Raw genomic sequence first — 20,828 nt, forward strand, 5'->3', positions numbered from 1 at the left:
CAGCACTTAACTGGGCCTATTGCTAGAGAATAAATTCAGTTAAGAGGGCACTAAAACAAACCTTATTTCACTTGTATAATATGATCATTTGATTCCTCTAGACAAATGTAATAGTAGAATGTGCCAAGAGAAATTATAATAGGCTCATTCGCTCCTCAATTTATTATTTATAGTAATCAAAAAATTATAGAAGTGCAGAACTGAAAGGGACCTGAAGAGTTCATTTAGTCCATTCCCTAGGGCTGAGGCAGGACTAGATATTATCTATACTGTCCTTGACAGGTGTTTGTCTAACCTGTTCTTTAAATCCTCCTATGATGGGGATTCCACAACTTTCCTTGGTAACCTATTCCAGTATTTAATTATCTTTATAGTTAAAATTTTTTCCTAATATCTAATCTGAATCTCCCTCGCTGCAAACTAAGCATACTACTTCTTGTCCTAACTTCAGTGCATATGGAGAACAACTGATCATCAAATTATGCCTTGACCTATCCTTACAAGATTCTGTAGCACCTGAATAAAATCATCGTATGTCAAATGAGGGACTTTCATTCATATTATTTCCTTTCTCTAATATGCCTGATATACCTTAATACTCACTTGGTAATTGTGTAAATCGTTCACTGTACTTTTTATAAAGCTAGTCATAAAATAAGAGCAAATAACTACCAACACAAAGCATTACTATGTGTATTTAAGTGCTGGGACAACCACACAAATGACAAGTTTTCATTTCCAAAGAATATTGAGAGTCCAGAAAATATTAGCGGTCTCAAAACAAGAAACCGTTACGTAGGCACAGTGTTCCATTCCATTTCTCTTTAATACAGTTGTTTACGATACAGATGATACTGTTATTTCGTTTGATGGATATGGGTATAGCAAACCATTTTCTCAAAATACAACTTCTGAAAATATGCATTCTTACTGATTTACAAGACAATCTGCCCTTTTAAAATACTTTACTTTTAAGAGTAATATGGTTTTCAGCCAGCTAAAATTCTGTATTTATTGTTAATGTGAAAAATATGTCACTCACCCAATTAGCTGCGTTTACACCAAAATGGATATTCACAACTAATCAGAATCTTTTTTTTTTTTTTTTTTTTTTTACTGACCCAAACTTTAAAGCTATTTCCCACTAATTACAGGATGCAAATCTACGGAATTATATTAACTACATCTCTCAGACCTCCACCAACCAATGTCAAACTATCATGACTCTTTCATCTTCCCACTGTCCCTTATGGGACCCAAAACATCACATCTCCCCAGGGAAGACATCATCAGTACTAACAGTATTTGGGGCTAACAAACTCAGAGGTTAGTTATTTTGCAAGCCAGAAGCTACTTCAAATGGCCAGAATAATTTCAGACTGACATTAACCAGGGGAAAAAAACCCCCACAAATTCAGGCTGACATTTTATATGTTAAATCTTAATTAATTTCCTGACTTTATTGGTTCTCAAGCTTAACATGCAGTTTTACAGTAAAACCTTTTTTAACGGGCATGCTGGGGAAACGGGGGGTGCTGGCAAATTAAGAATGCCAGTTAACTCAGAGGGAGGGGTTTGGAGTGCAGGGGCAGGGGATGCGTGCGGGGCTGGGGCATGGAAGCGACTGCGGGACACAGGCTCTGGGAGGAAGTTTGGGTCCGAAAGGGGGCTTGGGGCATGGGTAGGTGTTTGGGGTGCCGGATGAGGGGGAGGCTAGGCTCGCTTCCAGCAGCTCCCCATCCCTGCTCCTCCTGGTGGTGGAGGCACGGCCAGGCAGCTCTGCAAGCAGGCACGCTGCCTCCATCTGCAGGCGCCTCCCCCAGCAGCTCCCAAGGGGCTGCGAGCCGCAAAGTCAGCACTCAGAGAGGGGGAACAGAGGCAGCATGCCTGCAGAGCCACCTGGCTGCATCTCTGCCAGCAACAGCAGGGACAGGGAGCTGCTTGTGGGGAGCCTCCGGAGGTGAGCCCCCCCATCCAGCTCCCGAAGCCCCTCCTGTGCCCCAACCCTCTGCTCCAAGCCCTCTCCCGGACCCAAACTCCCTCCCAGAACGCACCTTGCGGCTCCTCCCATGCCCCAGCCCCCTGCCGGCCCCACACCAACCACATTATAAACTGGACTTTCAGTGCAGATCAGAAAAGCCGGTTTATAGAGTTTGCTGATCGGTGAAGTGCCAGATAAAAGAGCTTTTACTGTACTTGGTTTACATTCAAGAGTTTTCCTTGTGTTGCTCAAGTTAATATGCATTTTGGTATGATTTACATATTCATATGTAACGTATAGTGTTTTATACATGAAACTCATTAAATTTACATATTTGAAGGGTTTTACTCCTGCGGGAATTCTGCACCATTGTACATGCAGAATTTGCGCAGAAAGAATTTCCTTTTTCTCCCACAGAAATAGGCTGCAGAGCTGCTGGTCACCACTAGGGGCTGCTGGACTCAAAGGAGCCCAGCTTGCAAATAGAAGACACAGGGTGAATGGGCCGGGGGGAAGGGTGTTTCTAGGCAGCTGCAGTTCTCAGCACACCTGAAGGAAGGAGGCTGCCTGCAGGAAACTCACACAAATCCAGGACCCAGCATCAGGCTGTTTCTCCCTCTAAATCCCTGGGTTCTGGGGATAGGGGTGTGGGTGTCTGAACTGGGGGAGGGCATGCCTGGGCACTGGGGAAGGAGGAGGTGCAAGCGTCTGGGCAGGGGGGCTCTACAGCTGGACTCTGGGGGGGGGGGGTAGGGGATACATGCAAGTGTCTGGGCTACGGGGCTTGGGGATGCGGGTATCTGGGCTGGATGAGGCCCTGCAGCTGGGTGCTAGAGGGGCGTGGCTGGGCTCTGGGGGAATAATAGAGGGTGTGGTGTCTGGGCTGGGGTAGATCCTGCAGCTGGGCTCTGGTGGGAAGAGGTGTGCAAGTGTCTGACCCCCCCACTGGGCTCTGAGAGGAAGGGGGAAGAGAAACAGGGGGTTCTTTAACTCTCTGTTCCTCGGGGAACTTTTTTGTGTGTGTCTGTATTGTTACAGACATAGTTGCTGACAGGTATTTTGAAATAAGTTACCAAAATAATTGAAAGTGGCATGATTATATAGTATTATTTTGAAAAATAAAATATGCAGAATTTTGAAGAATTTTAAAATATTGTGCACACAATTTTTAATTTTTTGGTGCAGAATGCCCCCAGGAATAATGGTTTATAACTTGTATAAGATTAACCAATATTAACCAATGGCATCTTCTAGAAATCAGACATACAAAAAAGATATGAAAATATATTTTAAAGCATTTACTACACAAGTACTATAATCTTTTCTCATAATCTAGTCAGCAGTTAGTGAAATATCTACATCCTGTAAGAAATGAAGTTATAAAGGTGCTTAGCTGGCAGATAAAGAACATTTCCCAATTTAAATTTGGGGTGGGAGAATGGGCAAGATTATTCATATGCCAGAAATTGTAATGAAAGTTTACCATTGTTGCCCCAGCAATGATCTCAAACCATAAACCAGAACACCACTTTTTGGGGGGTTAGAGATAAGTCATACTCAATACTAATTAAGATCTGGGTGTTTCCCAAGTTCAGACTGGCAGTTGCATCAAACTACATTAAATATTATGTGGTTCTGTGATGTGAACTGAGTCACAACCCAGTTTATTTCTCAGAAGATCTCAAGCTAGACTTGCATCTTGGTACTAGAGATGAAAAACAGTTGAATCTCCACTAAATTGCTTAGCCCTTTGATTAGACTACAGTGTGGAAAATGGCATTTTACATGACCCTGCTACAATAATTCAGATTTTGAAGAAAAACTTTTCTAACATCCTAATAAATCGAAATTTCTTTAATTTGACATGTTGTATTTACCATTCTGTAACCCCATCCAGAGCTGTTTATGATCCTTTTTCTGCATCTCATTGATGACTTGACTTTTGTGCTTTAAGGCATCTGCTTCCTTTACACAAGCCATGAAATGAGCTTCAATCACATCTTTAGAAGGACAGTGCAGTAGGTCCTTTTCTGGGAAATTCTACAAAACAATTTTAAGAACACAGACCAAAAGAAATAAGTATATTGCGCATCTCTTAGTAATAGACAAAAATATTTATTTTTCAGCAAGCACAGAGACAAAGCAAATAAATCATTAATCCTCATCCAGTTTATAGACTTCAGGTTTAGTCACAATACCTATTTGTGAATTAAGAGATTTAAGTTTTGAAAAAATGATTTATAACCAAAGCATCATTCAGATTTCATGGCTTCACTCCTGGAAGAAAAAACACCCCCAATAATCAAATTGGAAATTTTTCAATGCTTGCATAGTATTTGACACCTTTTAAGTTTTGGTATCATATGTTGGCCATTTCTCTGCAACGGTAGATAATACTGTAAGTTATCTCCTCCCAACAGCATCTTTCCTGATGGGCCAGTTTACCAGTTTCTTTCAGTCATTCATTTTTATTTCCTCCATTTGGGTGTATTGTACCAAATTTTCAACACACAGTATCAGATACTACATGTAATATGACAATATAGATAAGTAGGGCTATATCAAATTCACGGTCATGAAAAACGTGTCACGGACCACGAAATCTGGTCTCCCCCTGTGAAATCTGGTATTTTGTTTGCCTTTACCCTATATTATACAGATTTCATAGGGAAGACCAGCATTTCTCAAATTGGGTGTCCTGACCAAAAAGGGAGTTGTGGTGGGGGGAGGGTGGTGGTCGCTAGGTTATTTTAGGTGCGTCATGGTACTGCCACCCTTATTTCTGCGCTGACTTCAGAGCTGGACAGCCCGAGGCAATAACATATCATGTCATCCTTCCTTCTGCGCTGCTGCCGACAGCAGCTCTGCCTTCAGAGCTGGGATCCCAGCCAGCAGCTGCCACTCTCCAGCTGGCCAGGTCTGAAGGCAGTGCCAATGCCAGCAGCAGTACAGAAGTAAGGGTAGCAGTACCGCAACCCCCTCCTACAATAACCTTGTGACACTTTCCAACTCCTTTTTGGGTCAGGACTCCTACAATTACAAACACCGTGAAATTTCAGATTTAATTTGCTGAAATAATGAAATTTACTATTTTTAAAACCCTATAACCGTGAAATTGAACAAAATGGACCATGAATTTGGTAGGGCCCTATAGATAAGGCAACACCAGCTGCAAGTACTTTCCCCTGAAGACAGTGCAAATCCTTACCAGCCTTATTTTTACTTGTTAGGGCTAGGATTTATTTATTAGTTAACTGGTTCTTTAATGGTTTTATGTGGCTGAAGCTGGTGCATTGTACTCTCTCAAGCACTACAGATGTAAGGTTTACTACTTTTAAAAAGACAGCAATTTCCAGTAACTATATCTTTCCTTTTTAAAAAATTATAGTGAAACCTTGTTTTTCCAAATACTAGATGTGTTGCACTTATTTAGCAAATCCAAAAGATTAACAACTTGAGAAACAATACACTTAATGTACTAGACATATAAACCCCTGAATGGTGATAAATTTCAAAATAATTTAACTTTTTCCTTTCCCAAGGAGTATAGTGCCCCTGTTAGTGGGCATCTAGTCCACTGATTAAAAAAAAATTGAACTGAATTAAAGTGTGATGGTGATGACCAAGCCCATCAGGCATTTGTATTTCTAACAGAAATCAGCATAACAGTAAGCACACTGGATACACAAGCCAATCCAGAGAGACAGGACAAATCAGGACAAATTCTTCCCCTTATGAGATCCCCCAAAAAGAACCCAAAGCTTGATACTTCTGGAACTCCTGAGCACAATAAAAGTAAATTTGGATGATCTCCCCTATCGTTAATGAAAAGCAACAGGATTTCTTTCTGTGATGAGGGAGGAGGATTGAAGTTTGAGAGATAAATGTCCTGATTAAGGTGGAAGAATTAAACTACATTAGAAGGACAGACTGGCAGGTACAAAAGGATTACCTTTTTCTTATGAAAAATCCTGAATGGAAGATTACAAAAGAATGCCACAAGCTTCCTAATTCTTAGGGTCAAAGAGATGATCACTAAGGTGGCTAGCTTCCACGTCAGAATAGAGGGATTCATGTGAGTTAGAGAAAAACGGATCTTAAAACCAAGTTAAGGCTACAGGGAGGCACTGGAGACTTGACTTGGACCTTAAAGTATCTCTTGGCAAAATCTGGTCACTTAAGAATTAGCCCTCATACAGCTTTCCTCCAGGTACCAATGGCAGAGCCCAGAGCCCTAAAAGGTACATAGAAAAGATCCTGAACAAAGCCCTCCTGAACGTACACCAGAATTGCTGGGAAAGAGATTCTCTAGACAAGGTTGTACAATCCACACACCAGACTGAAGACAGAACAGACCCTATAGTATGCTATGCTAATTCTTCATTCTAGGATGCAACAAGCTGTTGAAGACCTTACTGAAGAAATTCAAGCTCTTGAGGAAACTCTTCTCAGGAGCCACACAGAGACTCAGGATTTCAGAAATGGGGCACAGAAAAGGGCCCTGATAAAGAAGGGAGCACCTAAAGGGAAGGCTGTTTCAAAGGCTTTCTGAAACACACAAGAAGCCCCTCCAGAGCTCTGACAATCATGTGTCATCCCCTTTCAGGATGGGGAGTAGAAGTAACCTTCAACCTCAAGAGACACAAGTATCAAAATACACCTTTGGAGATGCTGATTTGAATGAACTGGGGTGATGACCTTTATCTGAATGAGATAAGAATTAGCTAAATTCATGGAGGATAGGTCTATCAATGGCTATTAGCTAAGATGGTCAGGGATGCAACTCCATGCTCTGGGAGACCCTGAGCCTCTCACTACCAAATGCTGGGACTGGACAACAGGGGATGGGTCACTGAAGATTGTCCTGTTCTATTCCTTCCCTTTGAAGCAACTAGCATTGACCACTGCCAGAAGACAGGATACTGGGATAGGTGGTCCATTGGTCTGACCCAACATGGCTCTTCTTATGTTCTTATTTTAAGGGTCAATAATATTTTCCCTTCTTTTTATGAGTTTGTTGAATAGAAGGAAAAGATTGAAGTTCTATGAAATAGCTCCTCCTCATGACAAAGACCCAGACACTGGCAAAGGTCATGGCTTATTGGTCTTAAGTCAGAAGTTCCCAAACTATTTTTGCTGCATACCAAGATTCCCTCTAATTTTTTATATCCATGTGTGGAATGAATTTGTTACATGTACCAATATGGAGGAGATGTGTGGCGGGGGTGGGGCCAAGGAGTTGGGAGGGTGGGAGGGAGCTCAGGGCTGGGGCAGAGGATTAGGGTGTGGTGGGGGAGTAACGGCTCTGGGGTGGAGCTGGGGATGGGGGTTCAGGGTGCGGAAGGGGGCTCTGGCTGGGGGTGTAGGTTCTGGGGTGGGGCCAAGGATAAGAGGTTTGGGGTGCAGGCTGCCCCGGGGAGAGAGGACTCCCCCCAGGCCTCTCTCACCGCAGCAGCCTGGGGCCAGGGGAGAGGCGCCTCTCCCTGCCTGTGCGGCATTTGATAGCCTGCCGCATGGCCATGCAGCTTAGCGGGAACTTAGCTCCACGCTCCACTTTGGAGAGTTATCTCCCATGTGTGCTCCCCACTTCTAAAAAAACCCAGTATTTTTGCAGAAAACAGGAGAATTTTATTTTCTCAGCTAGCATAAAGGGGAGAGGGATTTGTAATATGTGGTGAGAGATGTGCAAGGGGATGGGAGGGATGATTGCCCCAGGGTAGAGCCTCCTTGATATATCTTACATTTGACTACCCCGTCATTCCCAACCTTAGGAGCCCAGCCAGGAGTCTACTGGGAGGACGCGGGAGGTGTATCAGACCTGCCTCAGGCTGGGATTTTCAGGCACCAACTCCCCACCCCCACCCAATCTCACAAAAAAGGGGCCTGGGCCACAGCTCCCTCCCCAGTCACCTCTTGGCAGCAGAAACCACCGTGTCCCTGGATATCTACTGCTGGGCAGGTGGGGTGGGGGGGCGGGCAGTGCTTTAGCCCCGTCAGACCATAGCGCTGGAGACACCAATGATTCAGGAAAGCATTAAAAAGCCTAGCCAGGCCCTTCACCTGAGTTCCTGCAAAAGGGGAGACCCAGAGCTGCTGCCTCCTCCTGACAAGGCCAAGCATGTCCCAAAGATCAGAAGTGTTTCCATTCCCCCACAGCAACGGGGGAAGGGCCACATGTGCCCTGCCACGGGGGGAGGGGAGGATACCATATTTAAAGTTCCCAAATAGAGGACACTGCCAGGAGACAGGGTCAGTGTGGGGGTAGGGTGGGTACAGTTACTATCGCAATACCATACTATGCCATCCTTACTTCTGCGCTGCCCAGCTTTGAAGGCAGAGCCACTGCCAGCAGCAATGGAGAAGTGTAGAAATACCATACCTTGCCACCCTTACTTCTGTGCTGTTGCAGAGTGCCAGAGCTACCTTCAGAACTGGGCTCTCAGCCAGCAGCAGCTGCTCACCTGCCCAGCTCTGAAGGCAACGAAAAAGGACGAGAAAGGAAAAATCATGGACATTTGTTCGTATTTTGAAAATCAACTGTTTAAGTAAAGACAGTCTCCCACAAAGACGTAAGTGGAACCACAGAATAATAGGACTAGACTGGAAAGAAGTGGTCCTGTCCTGTCCATCCCACCACATGGAGGGATAAAGGAAAAGAAGGCTATTGCCAGACTTCCTTTGTTTCTGGAACAGCATGGGTTTGGTGTCTGACTTCTGAAAGGAATGATGTTGGTATATAAGCCTTTGGGGTCAATTGCTGATTAGAAATCTACACCCAGAGAAATAAGGCTTATTCCTCTAAATGAGGATAGACAGGATTTGAGACATCAAGAGGAAACGGCAGGAAAAAAACGATTACTCACCTTCTCGTAAATGTTGTTCTTCAAGATGTGTTGTTCATGTCCATTTCAACCAGGTGTGTGCATGCCAGCCAGAAGATTTTTCCCTTAGCAGCGTCCGTAGGGTTGGCCTGGGTGTCCCCTGGAGTCGTGCCTTCATAGTGCCTAATATAGGGCCCTGCCGACCCACCACCCCCTTAGTTCCTTCTTGCCTGCTGCTCCGACAGAGGGGTAGGAGGGTGGGTATTGGAATGGACATGAACAACACATCTCAAAGAACAACAGTTACGAGAAGGTGAGTAACCGTTTTTTCTTCGAGTGCTTGTTCATGTCCATTTTAATCAGGTGACTCAAAAGCCTAACTTCAGGAGGTGAGGTCAGAGTCATCCACTGATTGGAGCACTGCTCGTCTGAAGGCCGCATAGTCTCTGGCCTGCTGCGTGATCGCATAGTACGTGGTGGAAGTGTGTACAGAGGACCACATTGCTACCCTGCAGATTTCCTGGGTGGGAACCTGTGCCAGGTATGCTGCTGAGGAGGCCTGAGCCCTGGTGGAGTGCACGGTGATAGACGGAGCGGGCACCTACACCAAGTCATAGCACTCCCGAATGCATGACGTGATCCATGACAAGATACATTCCAATGAGACAGGGAGACCTTTCATTCTGTCCGCCACGAATAACTGGATGGACTTTTGGAACAGTGTCATTCTCTCGATATAGAAGGCTAGCGCTCTGCAGACATCCAATGAGTGAAGCCTCTGCTCCCTGATGCTTGAATGGGGCTTATGGTAGAAAACGAGGAAGATGTCCTCGATGGGAAACTGGGTGACAACCTTGGGAGAAAAGCTGGGTGAGATCTGAGTGAACCTTGTCCTTATGGAATACTGTGTAAGGGGGCTCTGATGTAAGGGCCCTGAGCTCAGACACTCTCCTAGCGGAGGTTATCGCCACCATGCATGAGAGATAAAGCAGGGAGCACATTGCCAATGGCTCATATGGTGGTCCCATAAGTCTGGAAAGGACCAGATTGAGGTCCCAAGATGGGATAGGCTGTCGTACTTGCAAAGATAGTCTGTTAAAACCTTTAAGGAAATGGCTGACAATTGGATTCGCGAAGACCGAGCACCCCTCTGCACCCAGATGGAAGGCAGAGATGGCGGCCAAGTGAACCCTTATTGACAACATGGACAATCTCTGCTGCTTAAGATGGAGGACGGAGTCCAGTATAAATGGCACAGAGGCGAGCGTCAGAGACTGAAGATGCTGCTCCAACCAGACTGAGAATCTCTTCCACTTGGCAAGGTACGGTGCCCTTGTGAAAGGGCGAAGAGAACTTGTCTGACTTGATCAGAGCAGGACAGCTTCACAGCATTCAGCCATGGAGTGTCCATGCTGTGAGGTGGAGCGACTTGAGGTTCAGATGTCGAAGGCAGCCATGATCCTGCATTATTAGGTCCAGGATGAGTGGTAGGGTGACCGGAGTTGCCAAGGACATTTCCAGGAGTGATGTGTACCAGTGCTGGCGTGGCCAGACCAGAGCTATCAATATCACCAGGGCTCATTCCCTGCAAATTTTGAGGAGCACCTTGTGAATGAGAGGAATCGGTGGGAACGCGTATAGGAGGCGGCCTCCCCATGGAAGTAGGAAGGCATCCACGATGGAGCCTGGGCTGTGACTCAGGAAAGAGCAGAATAGTTGACACTTCCTGTTGCGTTGCATGGCGAACAGGTCTATTTGGGAAAGCCCCAGTGTTGGAAGATTGAGCTCACTATGTCCGGCCGGAGGGACCACTTGTGGCCGTGAAAAGACCTGCTGAGACGGTCCGCCAGCTCATTCCGTATCCCAGGAAGGTAGGATGCCTGCAGGTGTATCGAGTGCTCTACACAGAAGTCCCATAGCTTGAGGGCTTCCTGGCACAGAGGAGAGAAGCATGCACCCCCATTTGTTGAGACAGAACATTGCCGTGGTGTTGTCCATGAGGATTGAGACACATTTCCCTGATATACAAACTCTGAAAGTCTGGCACACTAGGCGCACCACTCTCAGTTCTTTGACACTGATATGCAGAGCAAGGTCCAGAGGCCTTGTGTCCTGAGGTCTCCCACATGTGTCCCCCATCCCAAAGCTGACGCGTCTGTCACTCATAAGAAGGATGGCTGGGGGCTGGTGAAGGGGACCCCTGCACATATTACCTGTGGGTCAAGCCACCACAGGAAGGAGTCTAGTATCGGGCGAGGCAGGGTTATGATACTGTCCAAAGCGTTCCTGAACTGGTTGATATACTGATGCTAGCCATGACTGACAGGGGCAAAGCCCGAGTCTGGCATGCTGTACTATGTAGGTACAAGCTGCCATGTGTCCTAGAAACTTCAGGCAATTCCTGAGGCCCGGTATGATGTTCCCAGAAGCCAGGTTTCAGTCACTGGGCAAGTATGATCTGGCTCGAGTCAAGTCTAGCACTGCCCCTATAAACTCAATTCTCCATACAGGGGACAGCATCGATTTCACCTCATTTAGAAGGAGACCCAGTTCATCGAACGTCCTTCTTATGAGGCCGACCTGTGCCTCCACTTGAGATCTGAAGCGGCCCTTGATCAGCCAGTCGTTGAAATACAGGAACACCTCTACGTGCTGCTTGCACAGGAACGCCGCCAAGACTGCCATGCACTTGGTGAACACCCGAGATGCCACCGACAGGCCGAATGGGAGGACAGTAAACTGATAGTGGCTGTTCACCACAAACCTGAGGTATTTTCTGTAGGCTGGAATTATTGCTATGTGAAAATATGCATCCTTCAAGTCGAGGGTGGCATATCACTCTCCTGAATCCAATGAGGGGATAATGGAGGACAAAGAGACCATGCAGAACTTGAGTTTTCGGACGAACTTGTTGAGTTCTCGCAGGTCCAGGATGGCTTTGGCTTTCCGTATTACGAAATACCGGGAGTAGAAGCCCTTGCCCCATTGCTCCTGAGGAACCTCTTCCACTGCCTTGATAGAGAGGAGCGAGGGCACCTCCTGTATAAGGAGTTGCTTGTGAGATGGGTCCCTGAAGAGGGACGGGGAAGGGAGATGAAAGAGTGGGAGGGCACAGAATTGGATGGAATATCCCCTCTCTACCATGTGGAGCACCCAGCGTCCAAGGTGATACAGGACCGTGCACGGTAGAAAGGGGATAGTTGGGACGAGAAGGTAAGTAGGGTTGGATCCAGTTTCAGAACTGGTATACCGTCCTCCACTGCACCCTCAAAAGGCTGGTCTACAGCCAGGTGGTGGCTTGGGCTGGTCCGAGCCCTGGCTGAGAAGGGGTGCTGCCTTCTTCTACCACTCCTATTCCTCCTATGAGGAGCGTCCTGGCAGTTCTGAACTTGGTAGAACCTAGAAGGAGGCTACAGCCGGAAACATCTACATTGAGTGACGGGGGTACCGAGTCCCAAAGATCTGAAGGTGGCCCTTGAATCCTTCAGACAATGGAGACTTTTATCCATTTTATCGGAAAAAAAGGGCCAAACCCTTGAAGGGGAGGTCCTGGATTGTTTGTTGGACTTCATGGGGCAGACCAGAGACCTGCAACTAGGAACTCCTCCTCATTGCAACCCCTGTGGCCATTGTACATGAGGCTGCATCTGTGGCGTCTAATGCCGCCTGTAGGGACGCAGGAGATCAGTTTTCCCTCCTCCACTAATGCCGAGAAATCTGTGTGCGAGAGTCCTGCAGCAGCAGCTCCGCAAACTTGGCCATCGCAGCACAGGTGTTGTGTGCGTATCTGCTCACGATGGCCTATTGATTTGAAATGTGGAGCTGTAGTCCCCCAGTGGAATAGACCTTCCTGCCGAAAAGGTCTAGACTTTTGGCATCCCTATTCTTAGGGGAAGGGCCCTGATAGCCCTGGCGCTCTCGCTGATTGGCTGCATCAACCACCAGAGAGTCGGGGTTGCATAAATGTTCATACCCCTAAGAAGGGGTTAAGTACCACCTCTCATTCCTCTTGGCCATAGGGGCCAGAGATGCAGGGGTCTGCCATAAGGTTTTTGTCATCTCTGAAATCATCTTTAATAAGGGTTAGGTGATACGAGAGAGTCAGGAGGGTGCAAAGGTATTGACAACTGGATCAGATTCCTCCACCACCTACTCCACCTGTATGCCCAGGTTCTGGGCAACGCGACGTAAAAGTTGTTGGAGGATCCAGTTATCCTCCAGAGCAGGGGCCATCAATGCCCCCACCACAGCTTCATCGGGGGAGGATGAGGAGGAGAGGCCTAGCAGCAGGCCCTGCTCACTCCCTTCAGTGCCTCGTGTGTCTCGCGGTACTGCTGAACCCCCAGGTGCCGCGGCCACTGGGAGCAGAAACATCGGTGCCGAAGCAGGTGGTGCCGAAGTTGTTGATTCCAGCAGCACTGATATTGTCAATACCTGTGGCACTGAGAATGCAGCTGTCAGTGGTGCCGCTGTCGGGGGGGGGGGGGGGGGGGGTCGGTGCTGTAGCTGCAGGAGACAACAGTGGTGTCAGTGGTGCTGCTGCCGGCAGTGCCTGCAGGGACACAAAGGACCCTGATACAGAACTGGACCTTGAGCCTTGGATCTGTCCTTAGCTCTGGTGATACGCCCAGGGTGTCCAAAAGGACCACTGTGTCGAGGGTTGCCACTGTGGAAGCCATGGTGCCAGATAGGGCAGGTGGTCGCAGCAGGATCTGGACCTCCTGCTCCTGGTCTTATCGGAGCAATTGGATTCCACCTCCAACTCCATGATCTCTGTGTAGGAGGACCATGGACTGTCAGAGACCAGTGCCAAGAAGTCAGGGACCGGTGCACTCCTCTGCGTGGGCGGGCCGTGCCGGGCAGAGGTGCGCCGGAGATGGGGATCAGCGTGCCATCATCGCTGGTTTGCCCCTTGATTGGAACTGGGGCTACGTGGTCACCAGCGACTTGTCTCTCCTCTGCGGGGAGGACGACGTCATGAGACAAATGAGGTCCTTGGCTGCCTTGAATGCCTCTGGCGTTGAGGGGGGCTGGAGGTGACCACCGTGGCAATCCAGGGAGGGTTTGGACTCAACTGTACCCCAGACGGGGCAGGAGTCAATGATACCCTGGAAGGCTGGAGAGTTGAGGTGGTCTGGCTCGAAATATGTTTCGATGCCGCAGGTCCCTTGGTCTCTGGAAGGGGAGAGCGACCCCTATCCAGCCTTTTCTTCTTCTGTGGCACCAGGGACTGAGAACGGTGCTGGACAGAGAAGGTTGCTTATGGGTGGAGCCATGGTGGTGTCGGGAGTCTTTAGAGTCCTTCCTCGGCGTCGACTCACACACCATCAGCGCTGGAGCATTGCGGACCAACGAGGAAGTGCTCAGTGTGGGTTCTGCCAACCCCAAGTCAGATTGCAGTCGGAGTACCACTTCCATTCACAGGATTTTCAGCCTTTGATCCCAGTCTTTAAGGATCTTAGGACGAAATCCCCTGCAGATTCTGCACGTGTCCTTCTGATGGCTCTCCCCGAGGCACCATAGACAGGAAGAGTGTGGGTCAATCTTTGGCATAAACTTGCCACAGTCCTCGCATAGTTGGAATCCTGGGGACCGGGGCATACTCCAGAAGCAGGGGAAACCCTCAAGAAATCCTAAAAACTACAACAACTAACTTATGACTAACTAATTCACTATTTTAAACTATGAAAACTGAAGAGGACACTGTCAAAAGCACTTGCAATGCAAGAGTGATAGCTGTTCCAGCTAGCTGTCACCGGCAGTAAGAAGGAACTAAGGGGGTGGCGGGTCAGCAGGGCCCTATATTAGGTGCCATGAAGGTTCCCACACCGACCCTATGGAGGCTGCTGAAGGAAAAATCTTCCGGCTGGCATGCATGCAGCGCACGCACACCTGATTGCAATGGACATGAACAAGCACTCAAAGAAGAGCAAAGTTTTCTTTTTGGAAACCTGCTCCAGAACAGAGTCTAGAATATCTTCAAAAGCTTATGCAGAGCTATAAGCCTGGACTTGAGAAAAAATCCTCCTGAATGCCTCTCCTCTCCCACCTTCCCCCCCCCCCCCCCCACAACATATCTAAACTCTGGTCTACACTTAAACTTTAGATTGAACTAGCTATGTCACTCAGGGGGGTGAAACATTCACACTCCTGAGCACTGTAGTTTAACTGATCCAACCCACGGTATAGACACAGCTAGGTTGACAGAAGAATTCTGTCCTGGAAAAGAGGACAGAGGCATTAGAGGAGACACATACCATCTCCAGCATCTTAACAAAATGTTGCACTGCCATGGTCTTTTTTGGATTTACCTACCTTCATGAAAAACAGGAATCTCCAACTTGGCCCTCAATCAGTGAGATTTAAGGGTCTGAACACGATGGGACAAGTAATTTCAGTCTTTGGGCATACCCATTTAGACCTTCTATAGACATGTGGAACGAAGCACAGAGTTACATTTTATGCCAGAGTCCAGTTTACCCTGAATTTCATCTGGGAGGAAGTCTAAGAGGACAAAATCACATCTGAGTGTCAGTCTTTCAAAAAGGTCCCAGGAGACCACCAAAGAGGGCAAGGAGCCCTGTACTGCCCAGGGCACAACTTTTGTAGGTAACTTCCTAGGAGTGAATCTATAAGGACCCCGGGAAAGAAGGGGAAGGAAGATGCCTAAACCCTGTTAAATCAGGCAATGGTCCCTGTCTTCAAGGTTTTTCCTGCAGCTCGAAAAAGAGGCCTTGGGGACAGCAACAATCTGTGTAGATAACTACCTCAATATCTCCCACAGCATGGCTGGCAGGGGTACACAGCAGGCACATGAGTCCTGCAACAGAGGACTGGAAAGGATTCCCACATTCTAGACACTTCCTCAACTTTCTTTTTTAGGGAAAGAGGAAGAGAAGAAGAAAGTGTGGTTGCATGATTCTGAATTAACTGGCTCATCCACAGAGTATTCTGAGCAGAGGGTGGAAATCACAAATAAAAATGCTGAAAAACAAAAAAAGACTGTAAAAATAATGGTGCCTTCGATAAAGATACTTACAGCTTCTGCAAGAGGCAGTGGAGACCAGCGATACCTCAGGAAAAGGCACTGTCCCCCATACTCTAGTCTCAATGTCATTTGGCATCACCTGCCCAAATGACATTGAGAAACACCATATGCTAGGGTCCACACAGGTGAAAATCAAGTCACAGAAATTTAAAAAAAAATATTTTGCATGTCTTCACTGACTTGGCTATTCAGGACATACTTATATTGATTTTTTAATCCCTGTTAAGAACCTTTTTTAAGTAAGTTGTGTTTTTTGTGTTTGTTTTTATAAAGATAACTAGGGCAATTGTAACCAAATTGTCAGTCAGCCTCTGATTATACAATTCTGAAAGTTGCTGGAGCAGTAAGTAGTAGTTCCAAGAAACATTTCAATTCAGAATGTAAGGTTTTTTGTTTAGTTGTTTGGCTTCTCTTGGCATTCAGTATCTTTACTGTAACAGACATCTCCAAGTTTTATTTACACCAATGAAATTACCGTACATAGTTTACAATATATAGCCAAAAAACAGTACTGTGTCTTCCTTACAACCAGCAACACTGAGTTACTATTTCTATGAAGTCGTTCCAGAAACATATCAGCTAACAAGTTTCACCCAGTCTGGTTTCATACTCTGTTCCACCTAAATATAGCTGTCAATTCTATTTTACATAACACCTGTTAACATGTGAACAGTCCCTCACAGAGACTGAAAAATTACTTACTACAAAATCACACTGATAACACAGTCTAAGGAAAAAAAAAAAAACAGTTGATCCACTAAGTCATCCATAACACAACTAGAGTGAAATGAATAACAGACTGCAAGACCATTCATTCCCTATCAAATTATTGCTTCTGTGAAATTTTATTGAACCCATATTTCTAATACATACAATCTTTAAACTTACCAATGAAGCTAAAGATTTATTTTAATCTGGTAGTAGAGTTCTCTCAAAATAATACAATCCACATATACACACTCACATCTCTTTACAGGAAGCTATTTTCCTCTACTGTTTCAATTACAGCCTAGGGCTGTTGAGGGAGTCAACAAGCATGTGGACAAGGGGGATCCAGGGGATAAAGCAAACTTAGATTTTCAGAAAGCCATTGACAAGGTCCCTCACCAAAGGCTCTTAAGCAAAGTAAGCCATCATGGGATAAGAGGGAAGGTCCTCTCATGGATCAGAACCTGGTTAAAAGATAGGAAATGAAGGATAGGAATAAATGGTCCGTTTTCATAATGAAGAGAGGTAAATAGCGGTGTCCCCCAGGGGTATGTACTGGGACCAGTATGGTTCAACATATTCATAAATGATCTGGAAAAAGGGGTAACCAGTGAGGTGGCAAAATTTGCAGAGGACACAAAACTATTCAAGATAGGTCAAGTCCAAAGCAGACTTTGAAGAGGTTACAAAGGGATCTCACAAAACTGGATAACTGGACAACAAAACGGAAGATGAAATTCAACGTTGATAAATGAAAAATAATGCACACTGGAAAACATAATCTCAACTATACATATAAAACGATGGGGTCTAAATTAACGGTTACCACTCAAGAAAGATCTTGGAGTCATTGTGGATACAGTAACTCCTCACTTAACCTCGTCCCGGTTAACACTGTTATGTTGCTGATCAGTTAGAGAACAGGCTCATTTAAAGTTGCACAATGCTTCCTTATAACATTGTTTGGCAGCCGCCTGCTTTGCCCATTGCTTGCAGAAAAAGCAGCCCGTTGAAGCTAGCTGGTGGGGGCTTGGAACCAGGGTGGACCGGCAGCCTCTATCAGCTCCCTTAAGTTCCCTGCTATCAATTGCCGGCAGTTCAGCTGTCCCACCCCCCACTGCCATGTGCTGCTCCTGCTCTCTGCCTTGGAGCTGCTCCTGGGAGCCTCCTGCTTGCTGTGCAGAGCGGGGAGAAAAAGGGGTGCTAACATCAGGGTGTCCCCCTCCCCAAGTACCCCATCTCCACATGACAGGGCTCAGGATGGAGGGAGCTTGCTGGCAGCAGCTGCTGTCTCAACTTGCTGATTCCAACCCTGATATTCTATGATCTACTTAAAAAGGCAGTGTATTTAGAGTGGGGTCAGGGAACTTAAAGGGGAAATGTGAGTCAGTCTCTCTCACACACACACACAGTGTGTCTCTGTCTCTTTCTGCCATGCTGTGTCTCCTCCATCCATTTGTGCTGCCTTGTAGAGCGTGAGGCTACATTAACAACATGTTAACCATTGAGGGCTCAGATGAGGGATAGTTCATCATTTAGCAGTAAGGCATTCCCTGGGAAATATCCCACCTTCTTCCACCCTGACTCCACCACCTCAATCAAACTTCACTATCATCATTGCTGTGTACAGTATTAAATTGCTTAAAACTTATACTGTGTATGTGTGCGCACATATCTCTCTATAGCTCTAGCTATCTTGAGAGAGCGAGCATCAGTCTTTTGTCTGGGAAAAAAAATTCCCTGGAACCTAATCCCCCACCTTTACATTAATTCTTATGGGGAAATTGGATTCACTTAACATTGTTTCACTTAAAGTAGCATTTTTCAGGAACATAACTAAAACATCAGGCGAGGAATTACTGTAGTTCTCTGAAAACATCCACGCAATGTGCAGTGGCAGTTAAAAAAGCTAACAGAATGTTGGGAATTATCAGGAAAGGGATACATGATGAGACAGAAAATATCATATCGCCTCTATATAAATCTATGTACTCCCACACCTTGAATACTGCAGGCAGGTCTGGTCACCCCATCTCAAAAAAAGACATTGAATAAAAATTATTAGGAGGATGGAACAGCTTCTGTATGAGTAGAGATTAATAGGACTGGTACTTTTAATCTTAGAAAAGAGAAAACTAAGGGGGGATATGATAGAGGTCTATAAAATCATGACTGGTGTGGAGAAAGTAAATAAGGAAGTGGTATTTACTCCTTCTCAAAGCACAAGATCTAGGAGGTCACCAAATGAAATCAATAGGCAGCAGGTTTAAAATAAACAAAAGGAAGTATTTCTTCACACAACACACAGTCAACCTGTGGAACTCTTTGCTTGAGGATGTTGTGAAGGCCAAGACTATAATAGGGTTCAAAAAAGAACTAGATAAATTCATGGAGACTAGGCTCATCAATGGCCAGGAAGGTCATGGACGGGGCCCCTACCCTCTGTTTGCCAGAAGCTGGGAATGGATGACAGAGGATGGATTACTCAATGGATTACCTTTTCTGTTCATTCCCTCTGAAGCATCTGGCACTGGCCACTATCGGAAGACCGGATACTAGACTAGATGGACCACTGGTCTAACCCAGTATGGCCGTTCTTATGTAGGGCTCTGATATTGCAAACATTTAAGCACATGCTTTAAACATGTACGCAATTGTTTGTAGGTACAGGGCCTAGGTATGAAATTTGCATTTACACAAAAGAGGAGCTTTTGAGTATGAGCCCCTTAAAGCACACAGACAATTTTGAGATCTGCATAGCCAGTAACGCTTATATATAGTATTAAACTGTTCTACCGCTCAAATTACGTAACCGACCATTATGTGTATTCATTTAAATGCATCTTAGTAACTGATCAAAATTACTTTCATTCATTTACCTTCCAAGACCCAAGTTCAAGGTTCTGCACTTTCCCTGCAACAGCAAAAGGAAACATGGAGAGTAATTCTGAATTCTCATCTTGGCAAGTGAAGGAGGAATTGTGATTAAAATTGCAGCTAAATATATATAGTTAAATACCCAGAAAGATACTGGAAGAAATTACTGAATTATTTTGCAAAATTACTTTTCCAACAGATGTCTGCATAGTTAAAGCCTCCCGTTTCTATCTTGTGTTTTGGATACTTCTGTTGTTTCTTCTAGAAATGCCTAATACACCTCCTCTCCCTGATTTGGTGGTCTATAGTATGCACCCTTACCATGATGTTGCCCCTATTTTTTTCTCCAAATATCTTTATCCAGAGACTTTCACCTGGTCTGCCTCTCATCTCCTTCTGGACCTCAGAACAAATGTATATATTCTTGACATATAGTGCAACATTTCCTCCCTTTTTCCCCTCCTATCTTTCCTGAACAAGCTATAACCCTCTACACCAATATTCCAGTCATGAGACTTATCCCACCAAGTCTTTGTGATGCCAATTAAGTCATAATTTATTTTATATACTAATAATTCCAGTTCATTCCCCATACTCCCTGCATTTGTATACGGACATCTAAGATGTTGAGCAGATTCCACCACTGATTTCCCTTTTGTTGCGCCTATGACCCTCCTCTTCAACCTTCCCTTCCACCCACGTTATCCCCCCAAAAATTGTGTGTGTTTTCCCACTCTCCCAGTGAAGAATTATTTAAATCACACATTCAAATCAAATTATGTAGGTTCCAAGGCTGCATGCCCCATAATGTACGGCATGTGTAAGAGCTCACAAAATTGGTAGCCGATTGCTTGTGTTAGGCATGAATGAAAACAGCAAAAAAATGGCAAGTCCCTCTCTCTTATCCCATCTGTGATAGTGTGTTATGATGTCAAAAATGTCAAGACACCATTTAGATTCTTAGAATGTTTGTACTCATGATGTGGTTAATACAGGAAATGGGCCAGTAAGCGCTACTTTTCTTAGAATGTACAATGATTACATGGCACAATCTAAGAAATTGAACAGGGTCTACAGTATCATTTGGACATTTTCAAGAAGGCTTTGTCAATGCCACCTATCTTTCAGGTATTTCCAAAAGGAGCTCAAGAGTTCTGGTGGCTTCTCTGCAACATGCCTATCTTTAAAAACTCATTTTAAAGATGATGCTTAGAGGTGCATGCTGTAAGGAACTCAATTAGAGGGCACACTTCCTAAAAGAATCAGAATAGGCATTCCTGGACACTTCCATATTTTTTTAAAAGGAAATTTCTGTAGAAAGAAGTGTATAGCATGAATCTTATTTTATCTTATTCAAATATCGGATTGTCTTGTTTCCTTACCTATTTCCTCT

The 20,828-nt window shown here is 45.5% G+C and overlaps 1 protein-coding gene across 7 annotated transcripts in view; it reads right to left on the minus strand.

The window, feature by feature from the left end:
- Positions 1–20,828, minus strand: part of ATG5 (autophagy related 5) — a 121,609-nt gene that overhangs the window by 82,245 nt on the left and 18,536 nt on the right. For all 7 annotated transcript variants that reach the window (XM_084624599.1, XM_084624604.1, XM_084624601.1 and 4 more), the window contains one exon: positions 3,859–4,021. In XM_084624599.1, the coding sequence (XP_084480725.1) occupies positions 3,859–4,021 (163 nt within the window). The remainder of the gene's footprint in view (positions 1–3,858; positions 4,022–20,828) is intronic.

The sequence above is a fragment of the Lepidochelys olivacea genome (assembly GCF_965140295.1).
Source record: "Lepidochelys olivacea isolate rLepOli2 genome assembly, chromosome: 3".
Lineage (NCBI taxonomy): Eukaryota > Metazoa > Chordata > Testudines > Cheloniidae > Lepidochelys > Lepidochelys olivacea.